Source organism: Nanorana parkeri, unplaced genomic scaffold, assembly GCF_000935625.1.
Source record: "Nanorana parkeri isolate BGI_ZX_2015 unplaced genomic scaffold, ASM93562v1 scaffold285, whole genome shotgun sequence".
In the NCBI taxonomy this organism is placed as follows: Eukaryota; Metazoa; Chordata; class Amphibia; order Anura; family Dicroglossidae; genus Nanorana; species Nanorana parkeri.
Window position 1 is genome coordinate 1,207,044 of NW_017306553.1, and position 20,819 is coordinate 1,227,862.

General features: G+C 44.7%; 2 protein-coding genes across 2 annotated transcripts in view; both read left to right on the forward strand.

The window, feature by feature from the left end:
• The window catches only part of PAMR1 (peptidase domain containing associated with muscle regeneration 1), a 41,591-nt gene extending 37,564 nt beyond the window's left edge, over nucleotides 1-4,027 (forward strand). The window contains exons 10-11 of the mRNA XM_018557481.1: nucleotides 921-1,213; nucleotides 3,318-4,027. Of these exons, the coding sequence (XP_018412983.1) occupies nucleotides 921-1,213; nucleotides 3,318-3,854 (830 nt within the window). The 3' untranslated portion in view covers nucleotides 3,855-4,027. The remainder of the gene's footprint in view (nucleotides 1-920; nucleotides 1,214-3,317) is intronic.
• A 9,108-nt stretch (nucleotides 4,028-13,135) lies between these two features.
• The window catches only part of SLC1A2 (solute carrier family 1 member 2), a 92,568-nt gene continuing 84,884 nt past the window's right edge, over nucleotides 13,136-20,819 (forward strand). Inside the window, exon 1 of the mRNA XM_018557467.1 lies at nucleotides 13,136-13,511. Coding sequence (XP_018412969.1) covers nucleotides 13,495-13,511 — 17 coding nt within the window. The 5' untranslated portion in view covers nucleotides 13,136-13,494. The remainder of the gene's footprint in view (nucleotides 13,512-20,819) is intronic.

The following is a 20,819-nucleotide window of genomic DNA, read 5'->3' on the forward strand; positions in this document are numbered from 1 at the left end:
AATCAGTCAAGGATGTTTGGAGAAATCTTCCCACCACCAACCAAACATTTGACTGTTAATTAGGCTTACCAAATGTTTGGTAGTAGCGATATCTCTCCCAAGGTCCAGGATCCATTGTCCCCTATAACCCCGTGTCACTATTGTCCTTTAATACAATTATATGGTTGGACTCATCATTTAAAGGGCATTGTGTTAGGTCAAAAAGGTGGGTGGTTGACCTCTTTAGGGCTTGTCATGATACCTTATATTTTTGCCCATTTTTATTTCTAATTTTATTATTCTACATAGCTGAAAAAAGTACATAGAATCACTGAGAGTCACATCAACCCCCTGACGCCAAGGAAGCTTACAATTGCAATTCTTTATAATTATCATACTAACACACACACACAGCATTGCCAATCTATTCAGATTTGCATGCCGGAATGTTTTTTATTGGTGGGATGAAGTGAGATACCTGTAGGAAACCCAGACAAAACACAGGGGGAATATACAATTTCCATGTAGATAGCGCCCACTGGGGGTAATTAAGCGCAGAACCCTAGTGCTACAAGGTTGCACAGCAGCAAAGGGCTGTCAACATATAGCATGGCTTCCTCCACTTATAAACACAATCTATGAGAACAAAGCACTACAAAACTTTGGTGCCAAACTGCCATTTTTGTATTTAATGGGGGAAATTTTTCAAAACTGGAGCTGACAAAATCTGGAGCAGCTGCCCAGGGCAACCAATCAGCATCTCTCTACAGTTTGTACAGTTAAGATTCAAAAATGAGAGAAACTGATTGGTTGCTGTGCACAGCTGCTCCAGATTTTGTCTGCTCCAGTTATGATAAATTTCCATTAAAGTGCCCTGTGAGTTTGTGCCTTTCATGTTGATTTCTTCATAACTTGTCTTTTTTTTTCATCTTTCTTTACAGTTTGCGGGAAACTGGGGGATTTCACGGTCTCGCGGGTATCTGAAATGCGTTGGCCATGGCAAGCCGCCCTGTACCGTCGCTCTAACGGGGTGAGAGGTGCCAACCTGAGGAAGGGCACCTGGGTCCTGGTGTGCAGCGGGGCCCTGCTAAACGAGCGCACGGCGGTGATCGCCGCTCACTGCGTGACTGACCTGGGCAAGAGCACTATTATCAAGGTGTCAGATCTGAAAGTGGTGCTGGGAAAATTCCACCGAGACGACGAGCGTGATGAGAAGAGCCAGCAGCATCTGCATGTGAGTAACCATGGCAACTGGGAGCAGGGATGTATATGGTATGGGTAGCTTCATTCCCATAGGATGCGGGCTGTGTTCACAGATCTCTGTATGGAACAATAGATGTGGTGGACTCTGTTAATGGTTTGCTGCTCTGTGTTTAAACGGTGGCTCTTCCCAGAAGACTTGTTCTCCAATACAGCAAAATGTAAAGCATTACTCACACAAAGACAAGTGCCACCATTCATACAGTGCCACCTTATCACTTGTCAATCCTGCTCCTATACCTGATCCATATTATATGGTAATGAGAGACCAGGACAAGTAGATTACTTCACAGACAATACACTTGCCCTTAAGCTTAGATTTTCATACGAATGTTCATAGAAAAAATCCCAAAAAAGAACATTCAATTATTCAACATTCAATAATGCCATCAGAGACTTGCCAAATGTCGGTCAAAATCCCATGTGCTTTTAACATTCGATTTTGTAATGAATGCAGTCAAAAACGATACTTTTTAGATAATCAAATGAGTGTTCCGAAGACAATTAAAAACAAAATTCTACTGGTGTATGGCCAGCTTATGGATCCCTAACCTAAAAAGTGTCCCTAACATTATGGTAACTTCTAACACTACCTAAACCCTTTGCCTACAGTAAGCTGAGATTAAAATAACCACCCCAAGAATCATTCATTATGGAAAAAAGGGGGAAAGGGTGCATTCCCGGAGTGCAAACACTTATATTTACTATTGAAATCAAACTGGTGTAAAAAGTAACACTGTGAGTGATACTACTTCTAATAGGATATTATTGTAATGTATCTTAAATCAGTAGAATGTCCAAACATCAGCCAGCTTCTATAAATAAAACAACTCCTTTTGTTTATTCACATTCAGTAGCGTTTCCAGGGTATGGCATATATGGCACATGCCCTGCGTGCCACTTGAAGGGGGGCGTTGCTCCGTGGGTCAGTGAAAGTTTGCCGACCCAAGGAGACAGCTAACTTTTTTTTCTCCCCCTACCACTCTCCCATACACATCTCCCCACCTGGCACTCAGCAACCGGGGACGCTCTGGCCGGCAGGGCTCCTGGCAACCAGTGACGCCACCAGAGCAGGTATGTGTAAGGGCTATACATAGCAACCAGAGCAGGCGGGGAGATGTCTATATGGACAGGACACCGGCCAGAACAGCCAAGGTTGCCAAGAGCTGGATGCAACCTGGGCCACTTTGCCCAGGACCCCACCCAGCTCCTGGCAACATGTGATGTCTCTGGTGGCCAGGAGCTGAGTGGGACGTCAGGGGCACACTGTTGTAGATACGCCTCTGAAATACATTAACATCATTCAAAAGAGCGTCCATAAATAAAATCAAACTGTGAATTCCTCCTTGCTTTTTATTAACATCTTATACATGTGCACTGTATGGTCGGCGGACCATTCATTCCGGTGTGCTGATTATAAAGGTGGCTGCCTTACACACTTGCATTTGAAGGTTTCATCCACAGATGCATGCCCATGGACGCAGACAAGGGTGTGTCTCTATACCTGTACGGATTTGCAAGTTCAGGTCAGCAATTGGCCATGTGTAGCTGTGTCCTGTCATTGAGACGTACAAGCGGCTACACACAGCGCCCGTTCTTCCCCAGCACAGGTGTTTTGCACGGATGTGCACGTTGTGAGCCTGTACACATCTGTGTAAATGAGGCCTCCACAGGCTGAGTAGAGAAGCTTGCCCCCTGCCAACATGCTGTAGAAAAGGACTGTTGCTCTCTGTGTGAAAGCAGTGGTCTCACTGCAGAGGTATTACATGCTTCCTGGTGATTTAGAGCCAGAGCTATCCAATCAGCAGAGTTATAAGTCTGACTCAGTTGGGGCATGCTGGCACGGCACAGGCTTTTCTACCCAGAAAGAAAACAAACAAGACATTAAACATCTTTTGCTTTGATGCATCTGGAATGTATTTGGCTGATTTAAACTGAAGGTTCAATTGGGCTTCATCCCTGGTGAATGGGTTGGGGGGACTTCAACTTTTGTAGAACTTCTTAATTTGTAGCTCCCTGTAGTCTAAGTGTTCACCATAGTTAACTGGTTTCCTAATCTCTTTCTGTGTTTTTTTCAGATCTCAGCCATCATTGTGCACCCGAACTACGACCCCGTTTTGCTGGATTCTGACATAGCAGTCATCAAACTCCTGGACAAAGCCCGCGTCAGCGACTACGTCCAACCAGTTTGCCTCGCTTCATCTCCAGAGCTTGACTCCACCACCCTGGACTCCAGGATTGTCACAAGCGGCTGGAGGATCCTTTCTGACCCCAAGGCCCCAGGTTACAAGAACGAGACGCTTCGCGCCGGACTTGTCCTGCCGGTAGACTCGCTCCTGTGCGAGCAGCAGTATGAGGAGAATGGCATATCCGTCAGTGTGACAGAAAGCATGTTTTGTGCCAAGCAAGTGCTAGGAGCTTCTACTCACATCTGTCCTTCAGAGACTGGTGGTATTGCCGCCACGTTGCTGCCAGAATCTACGTCCTCTGAGACCAGATGGCACCTTATGGGACTGGTCAGTTGGGGCTATGATAAAACCTGTCACCGAGACCTGTATACAGGCTACACCAAAGTCACCACCTTCAAGGAATGGCTTGAAAGAAATATGAAGTAGATACTGAGTGAGGTAGATGAAACGGCCAATGGATCAAGATCCGAGGACTAAGAACTATTCTCTGTCCCATATTTATGTATTTATATCCACAATGCAGTAATCTACATCTCATTTTAGATAACCCGGTATTCAGGATTTTCATGAATTTTAAGAATTTCTGTTTTTACCTAGAAACACACATTTTATCAGGGAACTACATTCCATTCCAAGGGCTTTGGTGCAGTGTTGATGTCATGATGCTTGAAGGGTCTCCTAGACAATAGCCAGTGTTCCTAACATACAGTGAAGCTTCTAAAGCAGTAGGGGCCACATACATCCCTCTACTTCTTGGTGGCCCTCATGACTATGGTAAAATAAACCGTTGTTTTATTAAAAATAGTCTTACATTTTTACTTTGCCAATAGGCTTGTTTCTGCCACAGAGCTGCATTGTACATAGTTCTGAGTATTAGAGCTGACATGATTGACATGGATGATGGTTCAAGTATATTTAAACTTCAACGCTAAAATCCTAAATAACGGAACATGTTAAAGAAGAACTCTAGGCAGAATAAAACCTAACCCATGCAGTGGGGCTATACCCTGCACTACAAGGGTTAAGTGCTCGTTTTGGTCTAGGGTCTAAACTCTAAAGCAACAAAGATATACTCATCTGAACCTTGATTTGGCCTGGCTGTTGGAAAGCTCCCTGCAGCCTGTTACAGTTACATAGAGTTTGAGGTTGAATAAAGACAGGTCCATCAAGTTCAACCTTTGTATCCCATCTTATATATTGTATTAGACGTGACGACATTCCATCAAGGGGAGGGCTATTGATAGGCAGGGTGCTGTGATGTTTTTAGGAAGCTACAGTATGTACAGCCACAGTGGCACCAATGGAGGAGTGGCACCAAAATGACTGACAGTCATTTTGGTGTCACCCCTTTTAAAAAGTTGGGCACTCGGTCATGAACCGAGAGCCCGACAGTGTCTGGAGAGAGGAAGGGACCCAGCGGCATACCACCTGGTCTCGGCTCCGGGTGACACGCGGCCTCGGGACGCCCCTGTACAGCCCGCTGCCGGCCTCTCCAATCAGCCATGATCTGCCTGCATTGCATAGAGAAGGAGAGAAACCCAGTGATGACACAGTGGGCTCGCTTGGTATGCCATGATGTAGGCAGTGGGCTGGCTTTTAGGAGGAGTTATGCAAATATGAAAAAAGCCTTGATGGGTGGATGTTTGTCCGGTGGAAAACGGGGGGTTTCTAAATATTTGCATGAAGACCACCCTATGTAACGCCCGCATGTGATGCAAAGTCTCCATGATTGGAAGAACTGATATCCAATGAATGAAAGGGATGGGCCTGGGAAAGAGCTAGCTCAGGGGTGGGCTACTCCGGCCCTCCATCTGCTGTGAAACTACAAGTCCCATGAGGCATAGCAAGACTGACAGTTACAGACATGACTCCTAGAGGTAGAAGCATGTTGGGATCTGTAGTTAAAGCACAGCTGGAGGGCTGAAGTTTCCCACCCCTGGGCTACATGATGCTGGACCCTAAAATAAGGTGTGTAATTAAAACAGAAATGTTTTATTTACATTTTTTTTTAATTAACGTGTTGATGGTGGTCAGGGGAGAGAAAACAGGGAAAGCAAAATGTATGCAGCTTTAGGCAGATAATTTCCCATCAACGGAGAGTTGTCAGCAGTGCACAGAGCGGGAGAGGCAAGTATTTACAACCTTCTTTCCGGGTACAGCTTTTATTTAAGAAGCAGTGTTGCTTTAATTATCACCTTCATTTTCCATTCTCTGGACTTTGACACATTTCGCCAAAATTTTCTAATTCCACCAATTATTTTGGTAAATAAAAGCTCCATTTTGCTCATCACTAATGGCAAGCGTTGATTTGTCAGCCAAGTAGACCTAAAAATATTAGACCAAAAGACATTTCTGCAAACCTTTTTTTTACCTTCCTCTCTTGTTACGGCAAATGTTTGACAATTCTAAAAAAAAAAAAAGAAATCCTTTTACTTTTATTATCCTGCTTTAAGGAGCTTCTCCATCACCCAGAATTCTGACTTCTTCTGGCTCTCCGCTGCATCCATATGTTCTTTGGATTATAAGGGACACAGAAAACTGGGTCAATAATATTCATTTGCCCCCCAGGAAGACAGCTGCCAGCATCCTTCTGGCTACAACAAATCTTTTCCTGGCAGTGGAGAGTGCAGTGCAATACTTACTACTCTACTGCACAAATGATCTGAAATGAAGCGCCTGTGACAAGGTGTTGACACGTGTCACTTGTGTATGGGAAGCATATGTATACACTGTTGGAATCCATCAGTGGGGACTTAGAATATACCGTGTTTCCCCGAAAATAAGACACTGTCTTATATTTTTTTGGGCTCAAAAAAACACACTAGGTCTTATTTTCGGGGTAGGTCTTATTTTTTTTTTAATGTACAACAATTCAAAGTTAATGCAAATCCATATCCAAATCAAATAATCCAAAATGGCAAAATTAAGAATAGAGTGATCAGGGCAATCAGGGGTGCCTTACCTTTCCAAGAGCAATTTGGTAACCAATCTCTGGCCAGAATGAGTGAAGTGCACTTTCACTATTGATTCCTCACAGGCGGAGTGCATTTGGTATCACTCCGCCTGTGACAGGAGCCGACACTATAGAGGAAGCATTGGCTTATGCGGCTCTGCTTCCTCTAGCATCAGCATGCCCCACCCACTGCAGGCTGCCTGAAGAAAACTACAGGAGGGGGATGAAGACAAGACCAGTCACCCTGCACAAGAAGAGAGAGCAGCAGTGACCGGTCTTTATTACAGGAGGGGGCGGAGACAAGACCAGACACCCTGCACAAGGAGAGAGAGTAGCATTGGGTGGTCTTTATTACAGGAGGGGGCGGAGACAAGACCAGACCAGTCACTCTCCACAAGGAGAGAGAGCAGCAGTGACTGGTCTGGTCTTTATTACAGGAATCTCCATGTTTCACACTGGATTACTGCACACATCCAAATGAAATACACAAAGCTCACCATGATCAAGTAACAAAACACATGGCTCTGGTATTCGGACAATATTTGGTTAACCTAGCGTTAACCAACTTTAACATGAGTTTATACTTGCTACACCCATGTAGCTATGCTGGGAGTGCATGAGCTGGAAAATGCAGTTGCCTGGCTGTCATGTTGCTGCAATGGCTACAGAGCTACTGACCTGGGGCAAGCATGCAGCAAGTGGAGTCAGAACTTGTTCAGGAGTGCATTTTTGTGCAGGGTTAGTGATACAGAAAGGACTAAAGCGACTGAGTTAGGCAACATTTTCAGAAAGTGAGAAAAGAAATGACAATTTACGTGTCTCACCGTATGTTTCCTTTAGGTCTCATTCACACGAGAAAAAGCCGGCACGCACAGATCCGTGCTGCGTGCACGGCCGTATCGGGCAGCTCAAGGGAAGGACAGGTGCTGCATGTGATTAGTACGCAGCCCCTGTCCTTCTCTATGGGAGTACGCGGCCGTACGCCGCCCTACACTCACCTGCCCTGCACGTTCGTGCGGTTGAGGCTGTCTATACTCGTACGCTGACAGGATGGATCCTGTCTACATCCAAACCGGGACACCCGGACCCGTACGGACCTGCACTTGGGGTGAGCGTAGGGCGGCGTATTCCCATAGAGAAGAACAGGGGCTGCATGCTAATCAAACGCAGCACCTGTCCTTCCCGGGAGCTGACCGATACAGGCGTGCACGCAGCACGGAGCTGTATGTGCGGGATTTTTCTCGTGTGAATGAGGCCTTAGAGTGATTCTAGCGCTATTTATAAACTCAATTCCAAAGGCAAGTCTGCACAGAAATGGGCCGCACCATATTCTCTCCCGCTGCCCACCCTGCTGATCTGTGCTCTTTACCAATTTCAGTCCAAGAGAGGAGCCGGTACAACTGTTCAAGATTGAAGGGAAGGCCGGAGTTCAACTCTAAATGTATTCTGGGTTAAAGAGCCACTTTCGGTATAGAAAATACGCTTGTGGTTGAGATTGCCGTTGACGTTCTTACTTATGGAGTAGATGACGTTTTTAATCACACGGTATCACAAGACTGATTTGCCATGGGTAGACACTTCTTCTGAAACACAATCATTTCATTTGGAATTCAAACAAGACATTTTTTTTTCCGGTCTCATGTGACTTTAGCGATGATTGAGACGTAGCCTCAGAAATTAGTAAAAACATTGAGCACTAGGTGGCGCTATCGGCACATTAATGAGCCCCCTATACCCCGCAATACGGACGCTTAGTCGTCTGCAAATGTTTAGTATAAGGCAACCGCTTCAGCAATTTGTACATCAGACTCACTTTATTAAATTGCTTAACAAGACCAGCAGAACCTCCTAAAAGCCCATGGCGGCCCTTCCATTCTCTTCCCTCTCTTTCCATACCTTCCTACGCCGTCCTAATCCATTAGATGGGCCCGTTGGGTGAATGGGACCATTTTGGTGCCTTTTAGACACCTGTAGGCGATTGTGAAATGAAAAAAAAACACGCAGAGATGTAAATGTCAGACAAACATAATCCCTTCCTGTTCAGCATCAGGGCGTCTTTATTTCTCTGATAGAGACCTTCGTCATTAAAGTGACATTAAACCCTCAGATTTTTTAACATAAACCAATACTGTAATGTGTGCCTTACTGTAATCCATGGTTGTTTCCCTTCTCTTTGCTGCTTTTACTTTTAAATCCTCATGTCTTATCATGCTTGGGGAGAACTTCCCTTTGCAGCTGAGTGCCTCTTCCTGTAGTGCTGGCTCAGGTTGCAAACCTACACACAGACACCATGTATCCATTCCAGAGACAAGGCAGTCTGCTGCAAAACAGAAGTTCTGCCCAGCATGAGAACAGATACAGATTTAAAAGGAAGAGCAGCTAAGAGAAGGGAAACAACCATGGATTACAGTAAGGCGCACATTACAGTATTGTTTTATGCTAAAAAATCTGAGGGTTTAATGTCACTTTAAGTTGCTCATCCTGTTGGGAACTTTATTAGGCTGGGCGATTTTGCTCGGCGTTTATTTGTTTTCCGGATTTCTCTTTTTTTTAGGCTTCCTTGCGCACAATGGCAATAGCTAGGCTGCTATTGGCAATTTTAAATTGCAATAACCAATTGCAGGCTGGCTATTGCACCTGCCCACTGCTGCCAATCAGCAGAGGTGGACCTGAAGTTCTCCTTTAGGTCCTCCTCTGCTGATTGACAGCAGCAGTGGTTGGGTAAAATAGCCAGCATGCCATTGGCTATTGCAATTATAAAATGGCCAATAGCAGCCTAGGTATTTCCCCTGCTATCTGTTGTTTTGCCTTTTTTTCTGAAGGTGCCGCTGTCAGAATACAAAAAAAACACAAAAACAAAACAGCAGTTAGCAGGAGAAGCATTAGATCCTCTGCTATCTGCCATCATTTCATGGAGGTGCCCTCTCCCCCATCCAACCCCCACGGCCACGCCACCCTCACCAGTTGAGATCCCTGCAGACATGGCACAGGAAATGGTCATAGACTGCAGACATGCTACAGGAGATGGTCATAGACTGCAGACATGCTACAGCAGATGGTCATAGACTGCAGACATGCTACAGGAGATGGTCATAGACTGCAGACATGCTACAGCAGATGGTCATAGACTGCAGACATGCTACAGCAGATGGTCATAGACTGCAGACATGCTACAGGAGATGGTCATAGACTGCAGACATGCTAGCCACGCCACCCTCACCAGTTGAGATCCCTGCAGACATGGCACAGGAAATGGTCATAGACTGCAGACATGCTACAGGAGATGGTCATAGACTGCAGACATGCTACAGCAGATGGTCATAGACTGCAGACATGCTACAGGAGATGGTCATAGACTGCAGACATGATACAAGAGATAGGCGAAGACTGGAGACATGCTATAGGAGATTATCAGAGACTTAACTACAGTCATGACTACAGTCATGGTTGGAGACTAGAGACATGCTGAAGGTGATTCAGAAACTGGGGACACATTACAAGAACGTGCTAGAGCTCACTGCCATTGCAGTTTCCTTACTCGTCAGAACCCACTACAGTCTGCTTTAAAAAAATACTGCCACCACATTTCATATTTCCCTTCACCGAGATCCATTGGAGAAAAAACATTAGACCACCCAGAAAAAGAAAGCATGTTAAAAGGAATACGCCAAATAGCTTAGCCAGTGGAAACTATTTAAACTCTTATTAACTATTAAATGATTTTAATTATAATTAAGTTCCTAGACAAGGAAAACACATACATCAGGCTGCTAAGGTCTGAAGGCTGCACAATAAATACCAAAGGACGGGGTGTGGGCCTCGGTCCGAAGGATGGGCCATAGGGTGTAAATGGTTGCTGTGGTCAATGTAGACTGTTTCTGAATATGACACAAGCATGTGCTCCAGCTTGTTGCCTGTTAACTATGATTGGCTGCATGCACATGCATGAGGGACTTTGTACTAGCACATGTGAGTTAACGTGCATTGGCATGTGCCCTTGACAATGGGGGTGCTCACAGGCTTGGATGGTATCTTACACCTGCCTTTCTGGTGGCTTGTGCTGAGTCTTCCTACCAGCTACATTGTGCTAGTCCTATTTCTCCTGTTTCTGACCTGGACTGCCCGGACTGGTTTTGTCTCCTGCCCTTGTTGTCAACTCTGCCTGTTCCTGTTACCCCCTTGCCTGGATACTGACCACCCTCTTGCTTGCCACCTGCCTCGCCCCTTTGCCTGTAAACCAACTATGTTCTTCCCTGCCTCGACCTCGGCTCATTCGCTGACCGCCTGCTACTTCACACCATAGCCACTCTGTTCCTGTGACCCCTTGGTGGGGCAATCCTGAGGGTTGCTACATGGTGATAGCTTGCAGCAAAGTAGCCAATGACCACAAGGATCATTGGCCCATCCTTACGGGATGCTCCATTGAAGATTAAGTAGTCACTTAGACTCTGTGCCTTGGGTGCCAAGGATGTCATTTGTAACATGCTAATTTGAAGATTATGGAATTGCCACAAAAGTGCCAAGTGTATGATCAGCATGAGTGATAGCTCAATCAGATGCCCTGTAACATAAGCAACTTAGCGGTGTGTAGGTCACATCATTGGAGCCCACTGTTGGAACACTGTGCAGGGGATCAAAGGTCTTCTGACATTAATCATGAACAGCTTTTGCAGTGTAATCTAAAAACTAGAAATTGCCCATGTAGCCTCATAAAATAGTGTGAATTGGGGATTCACACTATTGTAACGTATTTATTTTTTAAAGTGACACTGTCACAAAATTTCAAAGTAGAAAAGAAGGTTCCCCTGAAAAGAAGGGACATTATACTTACCTGTCCTATCGCCACGTGGCCAATCTCCTCTGTCTTCAAGAGCTACGGTGCCAGGAGAATCATCTTCATCCAGGAACTCAGTGCAGTATGGGGGAACGAAAGAGAAGATCTGACTGTTTGCCTTAAAGGAAACCTGGGGGCTGCCATTGCTGAACTTCTTACCATACCAGGGGTGTAACTAGAAATCACAGGGCCCCATAGCAAAATTTTGTATGGGACCCTATGATTTCTGGTTACGCCCTTTGCAAAGCCCTTCCCAAACAGCCCGTCTGAGAGTGACCTCTCTCTATGGTGGGCTCTGCAGGGTCTCAGGTAAGCTGGTCACACCCCTGCACACCTCCTTACCTGTTAGCCCCGATCCCCTGTCAGCCTTATCCACCGCCGTGCCCCGCCTCCTCCGTCACCAGGCCTCGCCTCCTTCCCTGCCGACGCCCAGCCTCCTCCTCCTCCAAAGCTGCTGGCTGTCACTGACTCAGCAGCGGCTGTGAGGAGGAACGTGCCACTGCACAGATCACTGATAGGCTGTCAGGAATCTGAAAAGCGGCGCATTCCTCCTCACAGCCGCTAGTGACAGCCAGCAGCCTGCGATGCCATAGCGACCCAGGCGGCCCACACGGCATCAAGGGGATCCCTTTTCTCCTTGTCCTGGCCGGGCCGTCCTGTGCCCCATAGTGGCCGCCTGGGTCGCTATGGTGATAGTTCCGCCACTGCATGCTAGATGCCTGGTTGTTATGCTGACCCTCTGCCTTCAATACTTTGAGTCGCTGACCAGGAACTGATGGGGACTCCTGACCCTACTCTGCCTCAATCCTTATCATTCTGATTCAAATATCATTGTACATTTTAACTTCTTTCCCTTTAAATCGTTTTTAAGCAGCTCTCTGTATAAAACCCTAATAACTTGGCCTGAGGAAAATGTTAATTTAGGGCTAATTCACAGGTGCATATTCAAATACTCCCATCTACACTGGACCTTTATGCCAGAAGCCTGCAAAAAAAAAAAAATCCAGAGTAAAAAACGCAAGTTTTGGCGCAATTACTATTACTATTATTATACAGGATTTATATAGCGCCAACAATTTGCACAGAGCTTTACAATATAAGGAAGACATTACAGGTACAATACAAATCAAGACATAATGGTAAGGAGGGCCCTGCCCATGAGAGCTTACAATCTATTTATACATATGCACACGCATTTAAACATCTTTGTGCTCATATATATGTAAATGATCCCAGTAAGCTCCTCATCAAACGCAGATTTGGAACATATTTTGTGCTGCTCTACCATACGGATCTAAACGCCACAATACGCATGGACACAATGGCTGAAATAGAGCTGCGTTCAGAGGCATTAAAAGAAAAATGCCTAAAAGTGGTGTTTTTTCTTCCTTTGTGCATCACAGGAATAACAAATATCAAACCTCCTTCTGGTTTTTGAGCCCCCCTCCCCGACCGTATTTATTAACATATCAATCATGCACTTGTCACTTTTTTTCTCCTCTATTGGTTTATAATTTTGTCCAGTTTTTATTGATTCTTTGTATCAAGCACTAGTCTAGGGATATTTTCTCATAATATTCAATTATGATTTCATTTTTTTTTTTTGCTAATTTAATTTTTATTTATTTTTGCTAAACGTGAATTCTAATTTTGCCATAATGTATAAAAGATGTGACATAAATGGTTGTGAATGATTTGCAGTCATCACGATACGATTCAGATGAAAGGAGGACGGCTCGATTCGCAGCCGGAGAATACCCTGCTCGCAGTTAGCCCTCTACAGCTATGTGTAAAGGAAGGCTGAGGATTTAAAAGAGTAACAACAAGCGAGTGATGTCAGCTCTGCCTAAAATAGAGAGGGATAGACTGCAAATCCACAGCTAGGGGACTTAAAGCTTTCAATCCCTCTGTAGCCAGCAGCAGGTCAACACACACAGCTCCTGGAAGAGGAGAAAGCAAAAGATCAAAGCTAGCCCACGAGTCCACCTCCCCCCCCTCTTTTTTTCCTTTTGCCCCCCCTGGCATCAGCCAGTAAGAGCTCACTACTTCACCAGGGGTGGCAGTGCAAGCCCTTGAGTCATTTCAGGTCTGGATGGTGGAGAGGCATTGAACTACAGACAGGTGCTCAGCTCCGCCGCTTCCCGTTGCTTGTGTTTTTGGTTGGAACTCTGAGGATTATTCCAAGCATCTTATGTCACCACTGACAGACTTCCCAAAGATTTTTTAAAGTGACCCAGTCCCAAGGGCTTGCTGGAGAAAACCGAAGAACCTGCGGCGCCATGACGACCAATGAAAGGTGAGTTTTCCCTCGACTGGGGTCCGTATCATCGCACCCTTTATTTTTCTCCTTCATTCAATGTGTGTTTTGTATTCTCTTTTCCAATGGTCTTGATTTGCTTTGGTTAGAGCACTTTGATGGCTTTATTGTTGACCGTGGTGTAGAGGATAGGGATGCAAATACTGGAGATGGCAGGGGGCACTCGTAGCGAATTAAGGGGCTTTTGTTGTCAACAGCTGTTCACATTCATTATTTATCAGGCGAACAAAAGACCCTGAGCTTGTAACGGGGGGTTTGCGACCGGTTGCTTCCAGCCGGAGCTCCCACGGCACTACGGGGTCTGCTGATCAGACTTATTGTTTTGGGTTTTTTTGTCAGGTCGTCAATACACTTGTTTTTGGATTGCTTGCAAGGATTTGTTCATTGTTCCCAGTCGGGAGGGGGAAATCGCTGCCATTCGGCTCAGACGGCAACTCGCGCTCAGCTGCATATTTAAATATATGCATACACAGAAGAAGCCGTCGTTCGATACTGAGGTCGAACGACTTTCTTTTAAAGAAATACACCCAATTACAAACACTTTAGCATATCAATGAGCAATCTTTTTTTTATGATCCAACTAACTCAATGCTGACACAATCATACAAGGTCCAAGTCACCCAAATGAATTGGGTGAAACCATTGCGTCCTGATCTCCTCTTTGCACATATATGGCCAGATGGTCACCTAGAACTGTTGATATCAATTGCATCTTATTGGGGATTTAAAATGTGAGAATGCATTGGGTTCTGACCATGTATTGTGATCTGGATTGGTGGTGCATCTTTGTAATGCTCTCTTAAAGATTGTTGTGTAGCTACCATGCCATTACGTTTCTTCTTGGCTGGTTCAATGTGATATTTGCATGGGTGTCGTGAAAGTGCTGTTCTGTATGTAGTTGACTGCTTGCACGGTATTTCCAGCGTGCTGGAAATTAAACTGCCATTGATACTATGGTTAGGATCAGTCACTGCGTGCATGCTCTGACCGGTCACATTGCTACCAAGAATCAAGTAGGGATAAGACCTTAGTTTCTTACCATGCTCTAAGCTGCCAGGCTAATTCAATATGGCAATGCAAAGGGGCCAATGACCATGTGCAGACTAATAACCAGTGATAACCAATCAGAATTTATCTTCTTATTCCATTGATCTCTCATTGTCTGTTTTCAGAGTCTTAGCAAACCATCGCTGCTCTTTGCCATGTTGGCCAACCCTAAATATTCACTAACGTTGCTATAATTCAAAGATGTTGTGAAATGAACAGCGCCCAATGTTGATTGGCTTTCCAATTGAACTGCCAAGTGTTCAAAACAGGAATCCTAAATTAATATCGAGGCTGGAACAGGCAATCGATGCAATCACGATCAGATCCTGCAGTCGCCATGGCAATCTGCGGTCTCTGGACAGCTCATGAATAAAATCAAAGATCTTATTAATAACTGAAATTTTCACCACGTCAATAATTGACGTTTAACACAATTTCATCTTCGGGGTCAGGCTCGTCTGCGGTTTTCCCTAATCGTCAAATAATGTCTTCATTTGATGTTGGCAGCTGTTGGCTCATTGAGTATTCTCTGCTTGTGGCAGCCCGGCGGAGCCTCCGGAGAGCGCCTCGAAGATCGTTCCTAGATTAATACTTTCTACCATCGCAATCTCCGTGATTGAATTACTTTGCTACCAACAGATAGAACACGTCCCTTGGGTCGTCGAGGTGGCAAAGGGCCACGGTTGATGAGCCTTTTAAACAACGCTTGACTAGAAGGGGATGGCAGCAAACACAAAGGTGTCTGGTCCCATATCATTATTTGTCAGCTCATTTTCAATGCCTCTGAGTCTTTTTGCAGCTCACGATGGGGTGAGAGGTATAAGGGGACCCTCTGTTATACATTTGAAGGCAGATGCCTTCAAATCTGGGAGCTGTGATTGCTGACTTGTTTAGTACAGGTTCCAGTGCTCTGATCTGCTACTGGCTTCATTGGCTTGAGAGGCAATCATCTGGAACAGTCATGTTGCCATTGAAGGCTGATCTCCAATGCTTCATACTATTATTTTTATTGCAGGTATTTATATAGCTCTGGCAACTTTACGCAGCGATTTACATTGTCGCACAATCACATCAGTCCCTGCCCTCAAGGAGCTTACAATCAAAGGTCCCTATCTCACATGCATACATATGAGGACCAATTTAGACCAATTATGATACTAATTCCAGGCCAGTGACTCCTAAGGTCGCAAATCCACGAACAAGATGGCAGATAGGTAGGTTCCCATTAGAATGTCTCCCAATAGGAACCTACCCATTGGGAGTCACTCTTCCTTAAAGTTAAACTCCGGCCTTCCCTTCAGTTCTGTCCAGTTGTACAGGTTCCTCGCCTGCTCTGAAATTCCTTACTCTGATTTCACTGCTCACAGTGTGCATTAGAAGCTGCAGCAAGTCTGATAGAGCCTGCCTCATTTCCTGGCTGGAGGACATGAGGCATTAGCTAGGCCTTTCTTCCCCGGCCTGACTGTCATTGGCCTTCCCCTTTCATTCATTGGGTTTCAGTTCTTTTAATTATGGAGGCTCAGCATCTCATGTGAGTGTTACTTAATCTGCCTAGGTTCTCCTGCTCCTCCAGACTGACCACCCATCAAGCCATTTAGATATTTGTATAACTCCTCCCAAGAGCCAGCCCATTGCTTGCTTCAGGGCTGATGGCTCTTGAGAAGAGTACTGAGGCAGAGTTCTCTCAATACAAGCAGACTTCGTTTAAAAAAAATCAACCATAGTTTTCCTTTTTTTTTTAAAAAAACCCCACCCCCTTAGTGTAGCCTTCCCAGTCTACTTAGTGATGTCTACTAAGAAGAAGCCCCTAAAGTGATGGTTTTGGATGAAAGCCTGTGCCATGTCAGGCCAGGCCACACAATGAAGATTGCTGGGTCAATGAGGAAGGTAAGTATGTAACCAGGTGGGCTGAGATCCTGTACCTAGTATAAAAAATGCAAACAGAAGAACCCTGTAGACATTGAATGCTTACCTGTCCAGAGATAGGTTGAGTTCAATTTTCACTCTTTGCAGGACTATGGCCACCGCTGCTATCCAACACTTCTGGGGGTGTCAGATGACTGGCCCCTCCACTAGGCACCCTGTAGTGATCAGGTCATAGTTCTGTTCTCTCCTTTTGTAACCATGTTCCAACTGTTGTTTAACAGCAGTGCACAAAACAATAGAGCTTTCATTGGCTCAGGGAGTGTGACATTTGCTGATTGGAGAGTTCTAGCTCCGACTCAGCAGGGGGTGTGTTGAACATCTACAGAGAGGCCACTGCTTCCCTATGGAGAGCAAAGGTTCTTCTCTACAGCATGCTGGAGACTTACAGGCTCTTCTACTCCGGCTGTGGCTACTTTCTAAAGGAAACACACTGCACAACTTTGTTTTGACGCATCTGGAGCACATTTAAAGAAGAACTCCGGGCAAGTTATAAATGAACCCTTGCAGTGGGGCTATGCCATCTAATCGCAGTCCTGCGGTAGTGACCTCTCACCTCTCTCGCCCTCTTTTCCGGCTGCGGAATGTCTCTCAGTGTCCTGCGGTACACAGTGACGAGGGAGGATGGAGCTGGCTTCCCGGCCAATCAGGATGCCGGGCAGCGTGTAATGACTTGCTGCCTGGCTTCCTAAAACCGTAAGACCAAGTATTGGGCTAGACATCTGAGCATTTGGACGAGTACGAGTCCTCGCCCAAATACTTGGCATCGGCACCCATACTGATATTAGCATCGATATCGGTGCATCTCTACTGCAAGGGTAACTTTTGAAATGCCCAGAGTTGTTCTTTAACTGATTTCAACTGAAAGTTCCGTTGTGCTTGTGAATATACGACCACATTGAATGTCTGCCTAGAGTTCTGCTTTAAATATCAAATCTGATGACTGATTTATACTTCCCATTTTTTTTTAAGTGGAAAGGTGGATTAGCATTTTTGGAAAATGTCATTAAAGCAAGGGCACTTTATATCTCATTTAAGGACATAGTTATTGAGGCAATAGAAGAACACAAAGGTTTCATTTTGTAACTTGATAACATCCAATGATATGTCTTATAGTCAAGAGGCCCTTTATGGAGGGTATCTATAAATCACAATGGAGGGGAAAAAAATAAATAAACAATCAATACTTTGTAGATTAATTAATTCCCAGACTAGTCCGGAGTAATACAAAGTCATGCCCTCCTCAAATGTTATTGATCGGAAGAATCAGGCAAAAATAAAATCGCTGTCATAATACTTTTGCCCACTGCAGGCACTGTAGGCTCAATTCACAGCCCCAACACCCTAAAATTAGGATCCTTATTTTAAAGAAAGTGACGGTTATTTTTTAGCTGGGTCCAATGAGATTTAAAAATTACAGTCACATGACTATAAATAAATATCCTCATCCTTGTGCAAAGCTTGGTGAGTTGAGCCTGATGCCAATGCATCCTGGATAAATGATGTTCCTTTTTTTTAGTCCGAGGCTGGCTTAGAAGACAGACTACAGCCTTATATACAACTATATTGAACTATTTATGAATAACTATTATTTACAATGGGTGTAATTAGCTTAGCATTAACAATGTGCAAATGTACAACATTGCACACAACCAATTAATGATCATCTTTCAGTTATTAGCCGTCAACTATGTGCCACAGCCCAACACCATCATGGCTAAATAACCGTTTATAAGCTTTCTGAATGCAATGGCGGATATTAAAGAGACACAAATTAATGCAGCTCTTTAATCATTAATAAATCATGACATTTAGGGGGTTATTCACTATTGAGCTGAAGTATATAGCCGTAGCTATGGCTAATCCTTTGGCTCTCTTCGGCCGCCGGAGCCCTTCGGGTCAGTCGAACCGAAGGGCTGCTGTACGGGCTACTCACTTAATCTCCCACTATACCAAGCCCTAAGAGTTCATTTAAAGTCATAATAAATCGAACAATAAAGTCATTATTATTGCACTTATAAAACAGATATAATAAAAGAAAAGAAATAATAAAAAAATTAATTGTTAGGGTTTACACACACTTTAAACCCTAATAAAGCAAACTCCTATTTTGCCAATACTGAGCAAAGTAACAAGCGCACTTTAAAGGAGAACTATGAGGTGAGTGCTTTTCACTCACCTCATAGTTCTAGGCGACCTGTGATAATGAGACTGTCACAGGTCGGCTCAGTAGATCGGGAAGTGAGCGAACACATAACGGCGTTCGCACACCTCTCGATCCTGTCACGGCTCCCTGCCGTGACAGGGGAGGGGCTGGATTCCCCCCTCCCCACTCCGATCCGCCAGCGCTGACTGGCGGAACGGACGGGGAGGGGGCGGGTACAGCTGGCTCTGCCTCTAGATAGGCAGAGCCAGCTGTCAGTCACGCAGCTGGGCGGATCCCGGCATAATTGTCGGGATCCGCTTCAGCTGCGGCGTCTCAGTATACCGCGAGCTACAGCTCGCGGTATACTGAGCCTAGGGTGGCGGGAGGACGCTAGTTTGTGTCCTCCCGTTACCCTAAGGAGAACTATGGGGAAAAGGCTTAACCCCATAGTTCTCCTTTAAAGGTTAGGCAGGATTTACCCCATGTCCCTGCTCTCCCAACTGCCATAGTTGGGGAGAACACTTCACACTCCCACTACCTCCCTATCATGAAGTGCTGGGCACTCGAACGGCTGATCAATAGGTCTCATGTTACCTGGCGCAAGGGAGCAGTTTCCTAAACTTCGTATGCAGGTGTGGACAAAAAATCAAAACGTGCACGGAGATTTTGAGTTTACCTGGCTGTGGATTAGGGGTAACTAGAGCCTATGTACAGCATAGCCCATCATTGTCCCTTTCTTGGATGGCCAGGTCCACTTTGGAACAAACCCTCTGTCCCTTTTTTTTTCTTGACTGTCCCTCTTTCTGGACTGACCTGACCTCTTAAAATATATGTACTATTTATCTATCAAAAGTATTACATTGTACTCAACTTCTATTCCATCTTCTAACTGCAGTAATTATGAAACAGTATCTATCTATATATATCTATATATCTATAGAAATATAGATATATATAAATATTTCAGCTGGTTTTTCATGCTTTTTTCCATCTAGAAGCTCAGAGGTTGGCCTATGATGCCTCATATAGAGTAGACTATTACCTTGCCTAGTATGGGCAAATTACAGGAGGAACAACCTCCTTATCAGAAAGCTAGTTGCCTGGCTGTCACTGCTTTCAAACCATAGAAACACAAGAAAGGACCAAACAGGATGTCCATGATAACTTGACATCATTTTTGATGGATTGGTCACATTAAAGCAGCCAATGCGTTTCAGGGATCAAACCACTCCCCTTTCATTATGGCAGGATATAAATATTAAACATAATCATAATGATGAAATAAATAACGATGAACGTTGTGTCTAAAATTACATGCATATTAGTACTCTACAGGATATAAAACAAGAAAACATCACTGACCGATTTTAACACTTTGAACTACTGGCCTATTGCAAGCATGCAGCAAGTCAATTCAGAATTTTAGCAGAACCTAACTTACCTGGGTGTAAGCGGTGTGATGTCATTGAGCTTCCTCACGGACGTCTTCTCATGGTCTTCTTCCAGATTAAGCAACTTCAGCCATCATGACTGGCTGGGCCAGGATGACATAACTCCCACTCACGTGCACATAGTTCATTCATCCTGGTAACGAGACATTATGAGAATGTACACTGAGCTGCACATGGGCAGCTCATGTCTATTCTACAGAAACCTACGAGCAGGAAAGTAAGAAGGATTTATTGCTGCCATTGCTGACCTCCTTCTGAAGACACCACTTGACTGGCTGGCTGCTATCTTCTGTGCTTTCCTAAGTACCTTAGCAAGAGCAAGCATGCAAATCATGAATTCTGGATCTTAGGGGCTCATGTATAAGCTTTCTGCACAGTGTAAAGCTGGGTAAATGCCGTTCACACAGCATTACCACGATTAGATGGCGCTGAGGTGCAGGAAATTCCTATATTCCTCTGTGCCATCGAGTGGTGGTAATGCTGTGCGGATGCCATTTACCCAGCATAAAGCTTTATACATGACCCCCATTTTATGTCTCTTCTGCAATAAAAAGCTGGCAAGTTTCTTTCTATTTAAATCTAAACTTACACTTAAAGTCGGAACCTATTTGTATACTTTTTACTACCATGAGAATCATTAAAGCCATTGGATCAGCACAGAAGCTAGACAACTAGGATTTTTAGGAGAGGTCAGCAATGATGGGCTATATATAATTTTAT